Here is a 14,217-nt window from a genome sequence, read left to right as displayed (position 1 = left end):
CGCGTCCACTCCGCCCCCCAGGCTGATAGCGTCGTCCCACTGCGGGCGACGCTATCATGAAAATCACCGGCAGTGGGGAGCGAATGCTTCGTCTGCCTCTCGCTTCAACGGGTCTCCGAAACTCGAGATCACGCAACCTCCAACACTAAACGCGCGGAATGACAGCTTACATGATACCACGCCGTCTCGGCAAGCCCACTCTTTCCACACGCGGCAGATGGGGAAACTAGAAATAAAGTCACAAAGCTTATCTTACTCACCATACTGGCAAAATCTGCCTTCGTACGATGCACTGCAGACGCACTCTGCGGTGCCGTCACTCCTTTCAATGCATGACTGGCCATTTTTACATGGATTCGTGCTACAGGATCCCACTCGTCTGGAACAACTGGTACCTATGTACCGAAGATGCCATTGGGACAAAACGAGACACAGGCAAGAAATACAATGACAGAAAAATGTAGCGTGCCTAAGCAAAGAAGTACATCGGTTTCTGTAACACTTAAATATTCAACAGGGTACGCATTCAAGAGAAGTTATATGTTTTCATACTACCAAAGCCTATGGTACCACCTGTATCAAGTTCTTATTAAACAGTGGATAGCGACACTTTATGAGTAACTGAAGTTGTAAGTGGTATAGTGGAGCTTCAGCAAGACTGATCAAGTTCAATGACCTAGAAAATAAAAGGCCCCCTCCTTCTTTAGATACACATTGTCAAAAGGATAACAGTATATACTGTCAGCCTTCGCGTAGAAATGCCTTGCCTTTATACGCAAAGCCTTTAGCAGTAGCGCGCCGACTAAAATTTAATCTTTTGGCGAAGGTGGCGCCGTGTCTGTATGCTCTCCACGTTGCTCATCAGAAATAAAGTGCACATGTTCATAAAGCCCGAAAAACAGCCGAAGCTTTGACAATACCATAAACGTGAAATTATCTTTAATCATTCTGTTCGACGAAATGTTTTCGTCTAGCTCGCTTTGAAAGATAGCCGCTTGCCTTTGCGCTCTAGCTGACCGGGCCGCTTCAGCAATTAGCATGACAATGACATCTATACCTCCTAGCAGCCAGAAGAGGGCTTAATTCAAACTAAGTGACCCACAGTGGGCCATCAAGAGATGCCTCATGCTTGAGCCCACGTTTTGCCGACGGGACTTGTCTTCCTCTCAGCAAAGCAGCTTCCCTTGTTTAAATGTTGTCTCCAATTCGAGACATCGCTTGTTCCTCGCTGTTAAATCCCTGAGGTTCTCCATCGCTCCGTGAGCGTCGTTCTGATTTTTAATTCAAAACAGTCACATAATTCCCCATTTTTAGAGCTTATTTGCAAAATTGCGCTACTTATTACCGCATTTAGCATATAGACAGTGACGGAATGTATATTGGAAACAATCGTAATTTGCATTTACTTCAGTTTTTAAAAAAAGTTCTCCTTCATATGAGTACTTCTCTAAAGAACCATTCAAATTTCTTGTCATACCGGAAATATCGAAATGTGAAGTGGGGAATATGCACACGTCGTGGTCGTTGCGAAGCAGAGATTTCACATTTTAGCGCTTCGCGGGGTGACAACAAAGGCAAGTTGCAGCTGCAACGCACCGGTGACCGGTCGCGTCATATCATGAAATCCCGTAAAGGTACACATGTTAGCAAATCAGACACGCCAACCTTTACAGCGGCAAATAGGAACTTATATTCAACTCCAGTGGGTTAAGTGTTCTCGCATGTCTCGACCCCGCGCGCTATTCGCAAGAGGCATTCGATAGGATGTGCATGGCCTTCTTGCTTTTCGAAAAGAATCATTAGCTTACGGTTCTCAAAGGAGGCAGATGCGCTGTGGCACGACATGGCCTGCTTCCTGTCTTGGCCGCCGTACGTGTCTTCAGAAAAAGAAAACGCACAAGCGATGTCATCAGCAAGAAATAATGAAAAACTGTTTCGAACAAATATATCTCTGACCTATTTCGAAAGCATGTAACCAGTAGTTACGCAATATGCAGCGCGCTCAGCTAACTATAATTCGACTCAACAAGTTAACGCCATGACCAGACTCTTCGTATGGGTTACTAAAAGTTAAAACATTTTCGCCATTCCATTCGACTTTTTTATACGTAACTCCCACTCGAAAGTGAAAATGGTGCCACAAATCGTAGACTGTAGCGACATTGCATAATTCACGCATGGGCTACCTCTACATATCGTGCTAACATAACAACATAGTAACGTGGCACCGCGTTAAACATGATAAATCTGTAGGGCCATTTTATTTCAGCAGCAGAATACACTCAGAAGCCAGTGCACGTCGATATGATCGAAGTGTTTGTTTCCTGGGCCCTGAACCATTCTCTCCTTTTTAAAACACTTTCTTGATAAACGTAAGTTGTAATATTGCATTACACGCGGATATAGTTTTGCTCAAACTGCTTGAGTTCGCTAAGGATAGAAATTATATTATCGGCTGCTGGAAGCGCACTGACCTTTGCACAGCTCCCAGTCGTCGTCGATCACAATGCCGTTTGTGGCAGCAAGGCGCAGCTCAGGCCAGGAAACGACATTGCCCGCTAGCCGACATGCTTGCGAGAGTTCCCTGACCTCGCTGGGCGACATGGCGTAATCCCACACGTTCAGCTGCAAATGGCAACAGGCGCCAAGACCCATTCGAATCGGTGTAGTCGAATTGGTGCATAGCGATGAAGTTACTGAGGTTAGCTTGCGCGTCTGCAGTTCCCATCTACACTCCGAACTACATACACATCGCATAGTAGAAACATCTATCTTACAAACTCTTTTATATTGCATTGATTGCCGTACGGCTTGTGTTAGGACCGAAACTAAACAAAAGCGTACATACCCGTTTAATGACGACAATGCAGTATAGACGCGACATACTTGTTTTACGTAAGCCATCGCTTATATTTCTCAAGTTGGCAAGTTCCTCATCCGACAGTGTTGGGCCCTTATTATGTAACTGGTGCTTTAATTTCCCATCCTTCTTGTCCTCGGTTATTGCCTGGCATAACGCAAAGCATTCTTAATCGCCGATATCGGTCACTCGTTGGAACGGGAGATAAGAAATGAATAGAATCGAAGGAAAAGGCGTTTTTTCAGGGATAGTCTTTGTATGCAGGCGTGACCAAAACAGAGCCTGCACAGCATTTGCAGACATAGTAACAGAGAACACCGGAGCTGGCCTGTGGTCTTCGGAGTGCTGGCTCCAGGGCCATGAGGTCGCAGCTGTAAGAGCCTTGGCTCGGAGACTCCGGAAGGAGACGTTCTCCACCCGAGAAAAAGTAAGATTGCGGGGAAACACATCGACAGGGCTCGTGCTATATATTAGATCTCAAGGCGTGTCTTATGGCTCTAAAGCATTATTATATGCGTTCTTTTCCTACAACCTCTTCACAGTTTTGTTTATTTCAACAACACTCCAACTTTCACGCTCCGCACTTTCCACCAATCAGTTTGGTCGCTATTGCGAGAGTAGAAGCATTACAGAGAAAGAGAAAGGAAATAAGAAAAGGCAAGACGGTTGACTAGACGTTATTCTATTGGCTACCCTGCATGCGGGAAGGGGTGTGGGGAAGCGAAAGAACCCAAGAGAGAAGAGGTAAGGCATATATTGCATCGCACTGGACAAGACACGCCGTGTCTTTAGTTAGCCACTCAAGTCCTTTGCATTCAAACACTGCAACACTATTCGTTTCGATGTATACGGGTGAGTCCATGCTCCCAGCAGCCCCTGTAAAGGTCGATTGTCCAGCCTGCTCAAGGCTTAACGGAAGTCATGGCGCTGGTTGTTAAAGCAGGAATGGCGGCAGGGTTCAATATTATCCGCAAATCTGCCCTGTGCGTTCAGTGGGAGTGTGAGCTACTCTTGTGCACTATAAATTAGTAAAGCCTGCTGTTGTCTACAGCTGACAGTAGTGTCCCGTCACGTCGTAAAAGACTTAGCGGTAGCTGCAATTGAAACTACTGATCCAGACTTTGCGAATGAATACTGGAGTTCCTTAAGGTATCACAGTAAGGCAGTGTGATATCACGTGGTAATGTTTTAGCTGAACTTCTTGATGAGGGTACAAGTGGTACCGGTGCTCTGACGTGTGTGCATAGGTCATCCTAAGTGGCAAGAGGTTGCCGAACAATCCCCAATTGACCCGGCAGCCACTATAGCATTTATCAGGCCCTCTTTCAGCAGCATGGTGACCGACTTGCTAGACATCGGACACCAACCCCTCGTAATCCCCGTGGCTTAAACTTTGCAAGCTTGAAGTGCTGCATATAGGATTCTGAAAATTTCCCATTAAGAGGTGGTTAATCACCGTCTCCGAAGTCAGTTTGTTCAAAGAAATAACTGTTCGCGTCAGCTGACTGGTGCCACCATAAATTGTTCTTGCGTGTCTATCGAGTAGTTCATTAATTACGGCAACCGAGCCGTGTGACAGTTATGCTTAATTTGCCTTTACCGTGCCTCCCTCTTTCATAACCCCAACAGCCAGGCCACCTTTGTCTCTTTCATTTGCTTGCCCTCTTTCAAACCACCTGCTGCCTGGTGGCGATATCTCGGGCAAGCATGGTACCCACCTCGGCCACATGTCCGGAGTAGGCCTCGACGCCACTAAACGCAGTTCCCACGCGGTCCTGGTCCTGTCCCACCACGAGCACTCCAGGGAAGACGACCTCGCCGACAGCCCGAAAGTTACGCGCCTTCTCTTGCTGGTCCCAGTAGAAGATCCACTGACCGTCCGCGCTCTCCCAAGTAACCGCGCAGTGGTGCCATAGGCCATCGCTGCGAGTCGACGACACGGCACAGATAAGCGATCAATCTACCACCCCGTAGATTTCTTCGCTGATGTCTGTTTTGTGGCAGTCAGCGGGGCACTGGGGGGCACGGCGAAGCCCTTAGGCTTTTGCAATATTTCGAAGGTGACAGCTCGAGTCCCCTAAGCATAAAATATTCATGGAGGCATATAATTGGCGGCGGGTTTGGGACAAAGAGAGGCAGAGGTGCAAATGCTTCGTGTAGGCCTCTATACACACTCAGCAGCGGCGGCGTGCCGTTGTAACGCAATGTTTCCACATGTCGTTTTTTGTGGTTGATGTCAGGTGCTGCCTGTTTTCAGTGCTCCCATGATTTGACCTCGTGATTGTTGTATCCGAATATTAGGGGCGTCGTTTCTTCTGAAACAATATTGCGAACCCTCCATTTGGGCGAAAAGCGCTTAGGAGCGAAGTTTTGTGATTTTGGGCCTAGATTTGACACGACACTCTGTGTCACCACCTTTCAAATCTACTTCGACTAAAAGCTGCACTTTGGCACCACGCGATACTCTCGTAACGATTTATCTAATGATTTCCTCTGCCTACCAGCAGCCTTGCGCAGAGTGCGTTAAGCCGCCGCCCTATGCAGCGACGGAACTGTGACTGCCCCACTAACCACGGTAGGCTTACACTGGCCGAAGAAGACAGCAAATTGCAGGCAAAAGTTTGGCAAATCGAAAGCGTCGCTCACTTTGCGACCACCTTGGTGTCGTAGCTCTCGCCGTACACGTAGAGAAGCAGCTTGCTGGGGTCGGAGATGGTGAAAGCGTTGTCCTGGACTTGCTTGGTGCGCGGGTCGACGAATGCGTACGAGAACACCGTTCCGCGCCCCTTAGTCTGAGTCGTCTTCATGTGGAAGGAGAGCGTCACGGCACGGAGGTAGCGCTGTACGGGAACCGTAGCGTAGTCCAGCACGGAGGCATCCCGAAAGTGCAGCGTGAACTGCGATGACAGAACTGGGCCGGACGAGAACGTAGTTCAGTAAGTTTGCTCCAGTTCGCCTCGCTCTTATATATAATTGCGCATTCACTCTTTTATTGGACAGTGATTGAGCGGCGATCACTGCATCACTGAAATTTAACAATTAACGCGTAAATAAGTATTACAAGCCCACGTTGCGATTATGGTGTTCAAGCCGGCCACTGATCAAGCATGTTCATTTAGCCTGTATCCCACCACTATACCACCATTTCTAGATACTCGTCACGAATATCCTCCACGAACTGCGTTGGTGTTCCACGGCAATTTTCACCCGCAGGGAGCTAGTATGGCTTTCTCAGAAAATAACAAATGGAACGTCAATGTACTTTACGGCGTACGTAAGCTTGTGGCTTCTACACCAGTCGCTGCTGGCAAGACCTCGACCTCGATGAACTTAGGAACAGCCCACCTTTCGAAAGTTACAGCTGTGGGCAGTGAAACGTTTTTTCGGCTTTACGTCACTCAGTGCCGGAATGTCCATTGTCATGGCCGAAATACTTACTTTACGCTGGTGATCTCACGAAATGAACACTTTTCGGCCAGTTTTTCGGTGCGGTCATCGCACAGCGTAAAATGAACGCTGCGACGTCGACTAAAGCCACATCGAATATACCGTGTTCCTCTTCCTTTTCACCTTAATGGTAATAAATATTTTGATTGATTGATTGATTGATTGATTGATTGATTGATTGATTGATTGATTGATTGATTGATTGATTGATTGATTGATTGATAAAATAACGCGCTACCGATTTCATTGCAGAACGCGTGCCTGGCAAAAAAAAGCGAGTAAGGCAGAGCGACCAGCCACTGACAGTGTTCTCTCTCTTACCGTCCGCGCAAGTGTCCCCCGTGTACAGTCCGTGGCATCGGCACGAGAAGGAAGCGAGTCCGTCGACGCACGTGCCACCATTGAGGCACGGCGCCGAAGCGCAGTTGTTCACCTTCCTCTCGCAGCGACGGCCCGCGAAGCCCGGCGCGCATGCGCACTGGAACGAGTCGCTTTTCTTCTTGCACGTGCCGTTGTTCCGGCACGGGTTGGGCAAGCAAGCGTGTTCCACCAACTCGCAAGTCTTTCCGCGGAATCCTTTCGGACAGCAGCATCGAAATCCCTGCGACAAGAAAGGCAGGTTGTTTGACTGAATTCACTGCTTTGACAGCTCACTGAGTGCTCGTCATCTATACCGCATTAGGGAAAGCTAAACACTCCGTGTGAACGGCCAACTTTAACCCAAACTCACGCACCCTTCTCCAGTGCATCCAACATTTCGGAGAAAGTTTCGAATGCGCCTTCGCATAACACAGAGAGTAACGCACCGTGACTCTCAGTGCTATGAAATTTTTCCACATGTCTTGCAAGGTAACTGGACTTTGCAAGGGTCCACATACAGGGCTTGCTGACGAGGGCAGCACCGAGAACGAGACGATACACAACGCTGTTTCGTCTCGTACTTGATTATTTTCATCCACGCTGTCTCTCTATGTATGTACTTGTAATACGCAGATTAGAGCACTGCACGGGCCCGGGCCATCAGAAAAGTTTTTCGGCGGGCTCAGGCCGGGCCCGGGCTTGAAGCTGCGGGCCCGGGCCGGGCTCGGACTTGAAGCCAAGGGCCCGGCCTGACTCGGGCCTGCTCATTAAAGGGTCAAAGTCACGCCTTCGAGCACACGCGAACTATATGCATTGCACGATTCAAGGAATTCTGTGCCAAGCTGAAGAGAAAGGTGCAAAGAGCTGGCTCTTAGCATACCTTAGCACACAAAATAGAATAACACATGAAGTTCAAATTTTTTTTCTTTTCCACAAAAACGAACACTGTTTCCGCGTCAGGAAAAATAAATTATAGAAAAAAACGCCGTTCAAACCATTTCGCAGTTACCGCTTTTGCGACTGCAATAAGACCATTGTCGCCAGAATTATACCCTTTTAGCGCTCACGCAAGGGTTGCCTCTTTCTACTTCTGCCTTTATTTTATGCTCTAGTGCCCGTGAATTCACCTGTTTATATATATATATATATATATATATATATATATATACCGGTGCTAACTATATGGGGCAGAAACTTGGAGGTGAACAAAGAAGCTTGAGAACAAGTTAAGGACCACACAAAGAGCAATGGAACTAAAAATGTCAGGCCTAACGTTAAGAGACCGGAAGAGAGCGGTGTGGCTCAGAGAGCAAACGGGGATAGCCGATATTCTAGTTGACATTAAGCGGGAAAATGGAGCTGGGCAGGCCATGTAATGCGTAGGAGGGATAACCGGTGAACCATTAGAGTTAAAGAATGGATACCAAGAGAAGGGAAGCGCAGTTGAGGACGGCAGAAAACTAGGTGGGTTGTGAAGTTAGGAAATTTGCAGGCGCAAGTTGGAATCAGCTAGCGCAAGACAGGGGTAATTGGAGATCACAGGGAGGGCTTGGTCATGTACGCCCGGGCCTGGGCCGGGCCCGGACTGGGCTCGGGCTTTATAAAGCAGGCCCGGGCCGGGCCCGTGCCAAAAAATCAGGCACGTGCAGTGATCTAACGCAAATTTCGTGCTTGCCTGGTGCTTTTCTTTAGAGCGCAGCTCTTAGGTGCCCGACCCTGCGGCGAGCGTCGGCGTTGGTTCTCGGTGTAACCGAGCGAACGAGCACAGCGAAAGAGGAAAGCGAACGCGGGGCGCAGCGTTAGAAGAAAAGCGTAGTGCCGCACAAGATCTGCGATGACCGCTACGAGATGGCGCCAGAGGAGCGCGTCCTACACTACCATATCTGGAAACAAAGTGCTGCATGAGCGGAGGTCTGCCTGCGGCGGCTGCTGTGAATCGTGCCCACGCGTCACCCACGCGCTGCCGTGTCGTGATCTCCCGATTAGCGAGGCAGTCGCGTCACACTTCGCTTCGTTTGCACCATGCCGCACGAGACAGATTGTCCGCGCCAGCCAATATGTCGCGAAACTGAAAACACGTATAGAGTGGCGCTCAAATTTCGCATTATGGAGTATCGTAATCGTCGTCAAATTTTTTAACGCGAGAGTGCCCCGTGTCGCAGAAAATCAGGCGTCGGTGTCGGTGTCGGCGTAAGCATCGGCGTCTGGGGGAAATAACCATGCCGAACCACATCATTCCGAACCACCCCGAGCGGGCGGACTCATCGCGTGGCACAAGGCGTTAGTGAACGAAAATTGAATTTCTCGAAGTAAAATCCATCAGAAAAATTGTAAAGTACGACTTAAACACAACCTATATATACAGACATGATAACGTCGGATTGTAGTGAATTCTAAGCCAGGTATCTTTGAATTATATCGCATCCTCCAATTCTGGTGGTGTTTCGCTGTACTTTGGTTCTACGCAACATTCAGAGGAATGTTGAAAACCGAGCCTTTCTAAATTTTTATCGGGCCCTATGTCGCAGAAAATACGCTGTCGGTGTCGGCTTCAACGGCGTCCAATAACGCTATCGCTTTCCACTTAAAGGCGAAGCTTAAGCGTGCTCCAAGTTTTTTTTTTTTTTCTTTGGATCATGCTTGGGATGGTAAGTTACGTCAGAGCCGGCTATTCCGAAATTGCAAATTTGTTACTCAAGCAAGAAAAAAATGGTAAAAAAGGACCATACAAAAAATGCAGCAGATCCAACGAGTTAGAATCTGTGTACAGCGAAGCTTTGTGTGAGTGCCTAAAAAGTGGAAACACGAGTTTGTGTCGTCCCCCCCCCCCCCCGCTGCCTTTCCGCTTTCCTCCTTTTGCGTGGGAGATTGAGTCGCCAGTTCCCCTTACGCCCGGTTTCAAACGTCATCTCCCCTCCCTCCCTCCCATCCCCCCACGGCCTTTCGCACGACCGGAGATGTCGTGTTTGCTTTCCGCCGTGCGTTCGCTCTCCGTGAAAACGCGCGTCTCTCGAGCGCTTTCCCTCGCACATACAACATACGACGCGCGGCGACGAGTTTATCGCCGGTGGACTTTATACGGAACCTCACGGCGACGACGACGGCGATGGCAGGAATGCGCTTGGCGTGTCCATATAATTGATATCGCAATAAAATAATCAAAGTAGAAAACGGTGCAACATTCTACATTCGAGCAGATTTACACAATTACACTGGTGTACATTGATGCATTGGTGCGCATAAGAAAAACAATTTAAAAACGAGAAAAAAAACAATATGCACAACCTAAAAAACATTCACTAAAGTGGCCTTGAAGTTGGAAGTGTCTTGAGTGGCAGCAATTAGGCTAGAAAGGTGGTCCGAGTCGATGCAAGTGTTATGGCATAAAAGAAAATCTGCTGCACGCATTCGTACGACAAGACGGGACAGCTATTTTGTGCCTATGCTCAACGCGAGAATAAGTGTACCGAGGGGAAGTGAGGAGAGTTTCTTTTAAAGCCGAATTATGAAAATATATTTGATGGAACAGACGTAAACGTACGCATTTGCGACAAAGCGATAAATCTAGTAGATTAATGGTGTTCGTCATAGCCGTGACAGACGCGTGACGGGGTTAATTCGACATAATAAAACAAGCAGACCGATTCTGACTAGCTTCGAGGTTTAGGTTAAGATTGCTTTGATTAGAGATCCATTTGACACATGCGCATTCCATTTTAGGTCTTAGCAGAGTTTTATAAGGTTAACTTCAGTGATGTGGGGCTGTGCACAAAAAGTTACGGTGTTAGTCTCCTAGGGTGCGATAAGGTTGCCTTAGCAACCTTATCGCCATGCATTTACCGCACAATATCCGCGGCACTGTGCATGCCAAGGTACTTGTACGTGTAGACAAATGGCGAGGGCCGTGCTATTAAGAACATACTTGCGGGCGTTCGAGCTGTCAGGTTGACGAGACACACGCATGCTTTTACGTTTCATAGCGTTAGGCTTCATGAGCCATACACTGCACCATTTTGAAAAGTTGTTGAGGTCCTCTTGAAGATGCTGGCTGACCGTTGCGTTTACGTACAAAGTCGTCCGCAACCACTGTGATCGCAGCACATTTTTGTCATGAAGGTGATTATATATATATATATATATATATATATATATATATATATATATATATATATATATATATATATATATATATATCCTATTATTGCCCATTGTTGCATATCTGCAACACCTAGTTCCGCACCCTGCCGCTTGCGAGGATCCTAATGCAGCGTTAAAAGTTGTCCTTACTATTGTCGCTTGAGGGTTTTTCATTGCACCAAGTTACTATCTTAGCCGCTTGGGAGCCAAAAGTCGTCGTTTCTGCAGTTTCCAAAACTGCGGCACCCACGTACGTCGTCCGCAAGCTCGTCAAACAAGATATTGTAAACTTTTTTTTTTATGAGCCGTTAAGTGAAACCTTTACTTATATTAACGATATAAATTGATACAAAGTTACCACAACCCGAGCGAGACGTTTTGCCTGGAGCAGACGACAAAGTAGACGGGTCTGTCTGGTGCTGGGGGCTGTCCACCATCTTGGCTACTGCGCATCTCAGTGTAAATACAGTGTAAATAGTGCCGCCTCGTGTTGTTTTACGTAACAATATATTGATATAAATATGTATTAGCACGTTAGGGATTCGAATCCACTCATCGCGAGTAATCGTTACATTGAAAAAGAATCCAATGTTCATTGTCATGCTGCTCACTATCGTCTTCATTATGGTTGTATAGCGGCAATGGACGAATAAGTCACTGCTCCACTTCGACTTACCGTGACACTCTCGAAGCACGAGCCACCGTTGCGGCACGGTTTCGTGGTGCAATCGTGGAACGTCGCGTCGCAGAGCTTGCCCGTGAAACCCTTCGCGCACTTGCAGGCAAACGCGTCGATGCCGTCGATGCAGGTGGCGCCGTTGAAACAGGGCCCTGTAATTTCAGTACGAAGTCAAACAACTTTGCTGAATCCACTGTGTTGTCGGCCAGGCGGCCACATCCCGAAGCACGGCCCAATTAACCTCGAGCGGTTGCTTGCACAAGTTGGCATCCCTGACATGAAATTTTGTTGTTTTTTATTTTTTATTTTGAAGTCTAAGTCCGGTAAATGACTTAAGGCTGTAAATTTCGACCGGCGTAACCAGCCAGGATGACCTCGGTAAAGGGCACAAGCATAATCAAACATTCGGCTACTCATACTGAAAGAACGAAAAATTAACAGGAAAATGCTCTGACGCCCATCACGAACGTTAGTGATATTTCGGCGACAATGTAGTCGAATTTCACAGATTCAGCAACCGCCATTAGTCAATCTGCATGTTTATTCTATTCTAATTGACTCAATTTAATGTCTCGGACACTAGCCCATAAATTAAGCTTCATTTTGGGTGCACTCTCGATATTTTGCGCTGAGCAATAGATTCTTAGCTGTGGACAAACACTGAGTTGTATCTCTTTCAATACGGCGGAAAGTACTACTAGCCATTCCAAAGTTATTGTTTTTTTTTTTTTTTTGAGAACTTGGCTCCCCGGAAATATAGCTAAGTAACTTTCACTGGGACATGCTTGCAATCTTGGGAACGTCGCCTTGAAGGCATGCTTGTCTAACTTGTTGTGGCGTCGAGGCATATGAGAGTAACAAGACGGATCAGTTTATTAATGGGTCCGTACTGAAGACTTGCATCACAGTAAGTATAAAAAAGAAAGTAATCGATAACCTGGGCCCTAGATTCTAAAAAATATATTTAAATACTAAGATAAAGACGAGAAGTCAAGCATATATATGCGATCCCGCTACCTATAGTCACGGAACTACCACGTGTTAAATTTAGAAAGTTCACCACATTTGTAGACCCACAAATAGATGACGCGTGGTCAGAGTCTGTCATATCGTATTGATTAAACAATTCCTTTAATTTGTCTTTCGGTTCAATCTCCTCTCATGCGGGTTGCAGATGCAGATTTAGGCGACGGAGACAGTGTCAGAGTTCTACCCGCAGTTGGCTAGTTACGCTCTAAAACACTTTACACCATTAATAGTGCTGGTTTATCCCACTGATAATGCCCTTTTCCTTAAGGCTATACAAAGCTATTATTCTACCCGAGAGCGAGCTCAAGCTACACCTGTCATGAGAGAAGGCGTAATTGAAAACTTTGTGTTAATCCTGACCAATTGGTGCGCATCGAAATACCTGACACGATATCTTGAAAGCGGCAGCTATTAAAGTTTATTTCATGCAGTTGTAGTGTTGTCTGTCGTAGCTATCATCGTAACTTCTTACCACAAAATGTCGTGAAAAAATATGACTTCATTTTTCGCCATTAACCATTCGATCTTTCCCGTTAAGAACGAGTGTGTTAGCCAAACTGAGCACTGTTGGTGCACCGATTGTAGCGTTAAAATATTTACACTCTAAAACCAGTTTACACCTTTTGGGGCGTATCTTTGTTCCATAACGATATTCGTTATCGGTCTTGCTTGAGTTTCCTTCTGATAAAAACTCTGCGCTCAGCACTTTCCTATCAAGAATGCCATGTCCCGCTGACAACACGCACCCCGTTCGTGGTTTGGAAGTACGAAGCGTGCAACGTTAACGAGGGGAAAAGGCACGCGAGATAGGTGACGAATATCGCTTGGGGACACGATAATCTCCAAAGGGTGCTAACCGTTCTTGTTCATAGAGTGCAGTGTCCACGTCCGCGGCGGTGGGTGCGCGCAGCTGCGCGGAGTCTCACCTGAGGCGCAGTCGTCGACGTTGATCTCACACGCAGCACCCATGTAGCCGGAAGGGCAGAGGCAGCTGAACGCGTTGAAACCATCCACGCACGTGCCGCCGTTCAGGCACAGTCCCGGCTCGCAGTCGTCCACGTCTTGCTCGCAGCGCGGTCCGCGCAGCCCTTCGGGGCACACGCAACGGAAGCCGGTCGCCTCGTCCACGCACGTCGACCCGTTGGAGCACGGCTGCATCTCGCTGCAGTAGTTGAGCGCTGAAGGGTTAAACGGAACGGGTTAGCAATAGCAGAGTCAATGTAAAACGGACTTACGAACACGCCTACGTTGTATGTGGTCGTTAGAGAGCTCCTCCGCACGTTGAGAGTGGTTTTAATGTGTCTTCCTGGTGGTTGTTCGTTTCTCTTTTTTGTGTCTGCGTGTGTGTGTTTGTAGAGAGTTGGGAAGGTGTGCTGACTTAAAGACGGCTATTCGAAAATTCCAGAATTCGTTGCTCAAGCAACTATCAAAAGAAGGAAAAAGAAAGAAGAAAAAAATATCAAAAAAGCACTGTATACATACGAGCACAAGCACACAATTGATGTCCTTACGGGCATCAGCACCGAAAGCACTGTCGAACATTTCGTTTGGCTATGCCCGCAGTTCGACACAGAAAGAAAAGCGGTGGTCGACAGCCTGCAAAGGAATGGTCTTTCACACAGGACGTTTGAAGACGTGGTTTTCCCCGAAGGGCGCGCGGTAATCAGGAAGAGAGTGCAACGACTGCTGATTGCCTTCATGCGAG

General features: G+C 47.4%; 1 protein-coding gene across 1 annotated transcript in view; it reads right to left on the bottom strand.

The window, feature by feature from the left end:
- The window catches only part of LOC119450237 (sushi, von Willebrand factor type A, EGF and pentraxin domain-containing protein 1-like), a 29,496-nt gene extending 15,810 nt beyond the window's left edge, over positions 1-13,686 (bottom strand). Inside the window, exons 1-8 of the mRNA XM_037713620.2 lie at positions 13,439-13,686; positions 11,481-11,635; positions 6,629-6,908; positions 5,507-5,771; positions 4,579-4,783; positions 2,475-2,625; positions 1,809-1,877; positions 261-395 (exon numbers count right to left, since the gene is read on the bottom strand). Coding sequence (XP_037569548.1) covers positions 261-395; positions 1,809-1,877; positions 2,475-2,625; positions 4,579-4,783; positions 5,507-5,771; positions 6,629-6,908; positions 11,481-11,635; positions 13,439-13,670 — 1,492 coding nt within the window. The 5' untranslated portion in view covers positions 13,671-13,686. The remainder of the gene's footprint in view (positions 1-260; positions 396-1,808; positions 1,878-2,474; positions 2,626-4,578; positions 4,784-5,506; positions 5,772-6,628; positions 6,909-11,480; positions 11,636-13,438) is intronic.
- Positions 13,687-14,217: the final 531 nt, after the last annotated feature.

The sequence above is a fragment of the Dermacentor silvarum genome, chromosome 4 (genome assembly GCF_013339745.2).
Source record: "Dermacentor silvarum isolate Dsil-2018 chromosome 4, BIME_Dsil_1.4, whole genome shotgun sequence".
Lineage (NCBI taxonomy): Eukaryota > Metazoa > Arthropoda > Arachnida > Ixodida > Ixodidae > Dermacentor > Dermacentor silvarum.
This window is presented reverse-complemented; position numbering and strand designations above follow the sequence as displayed.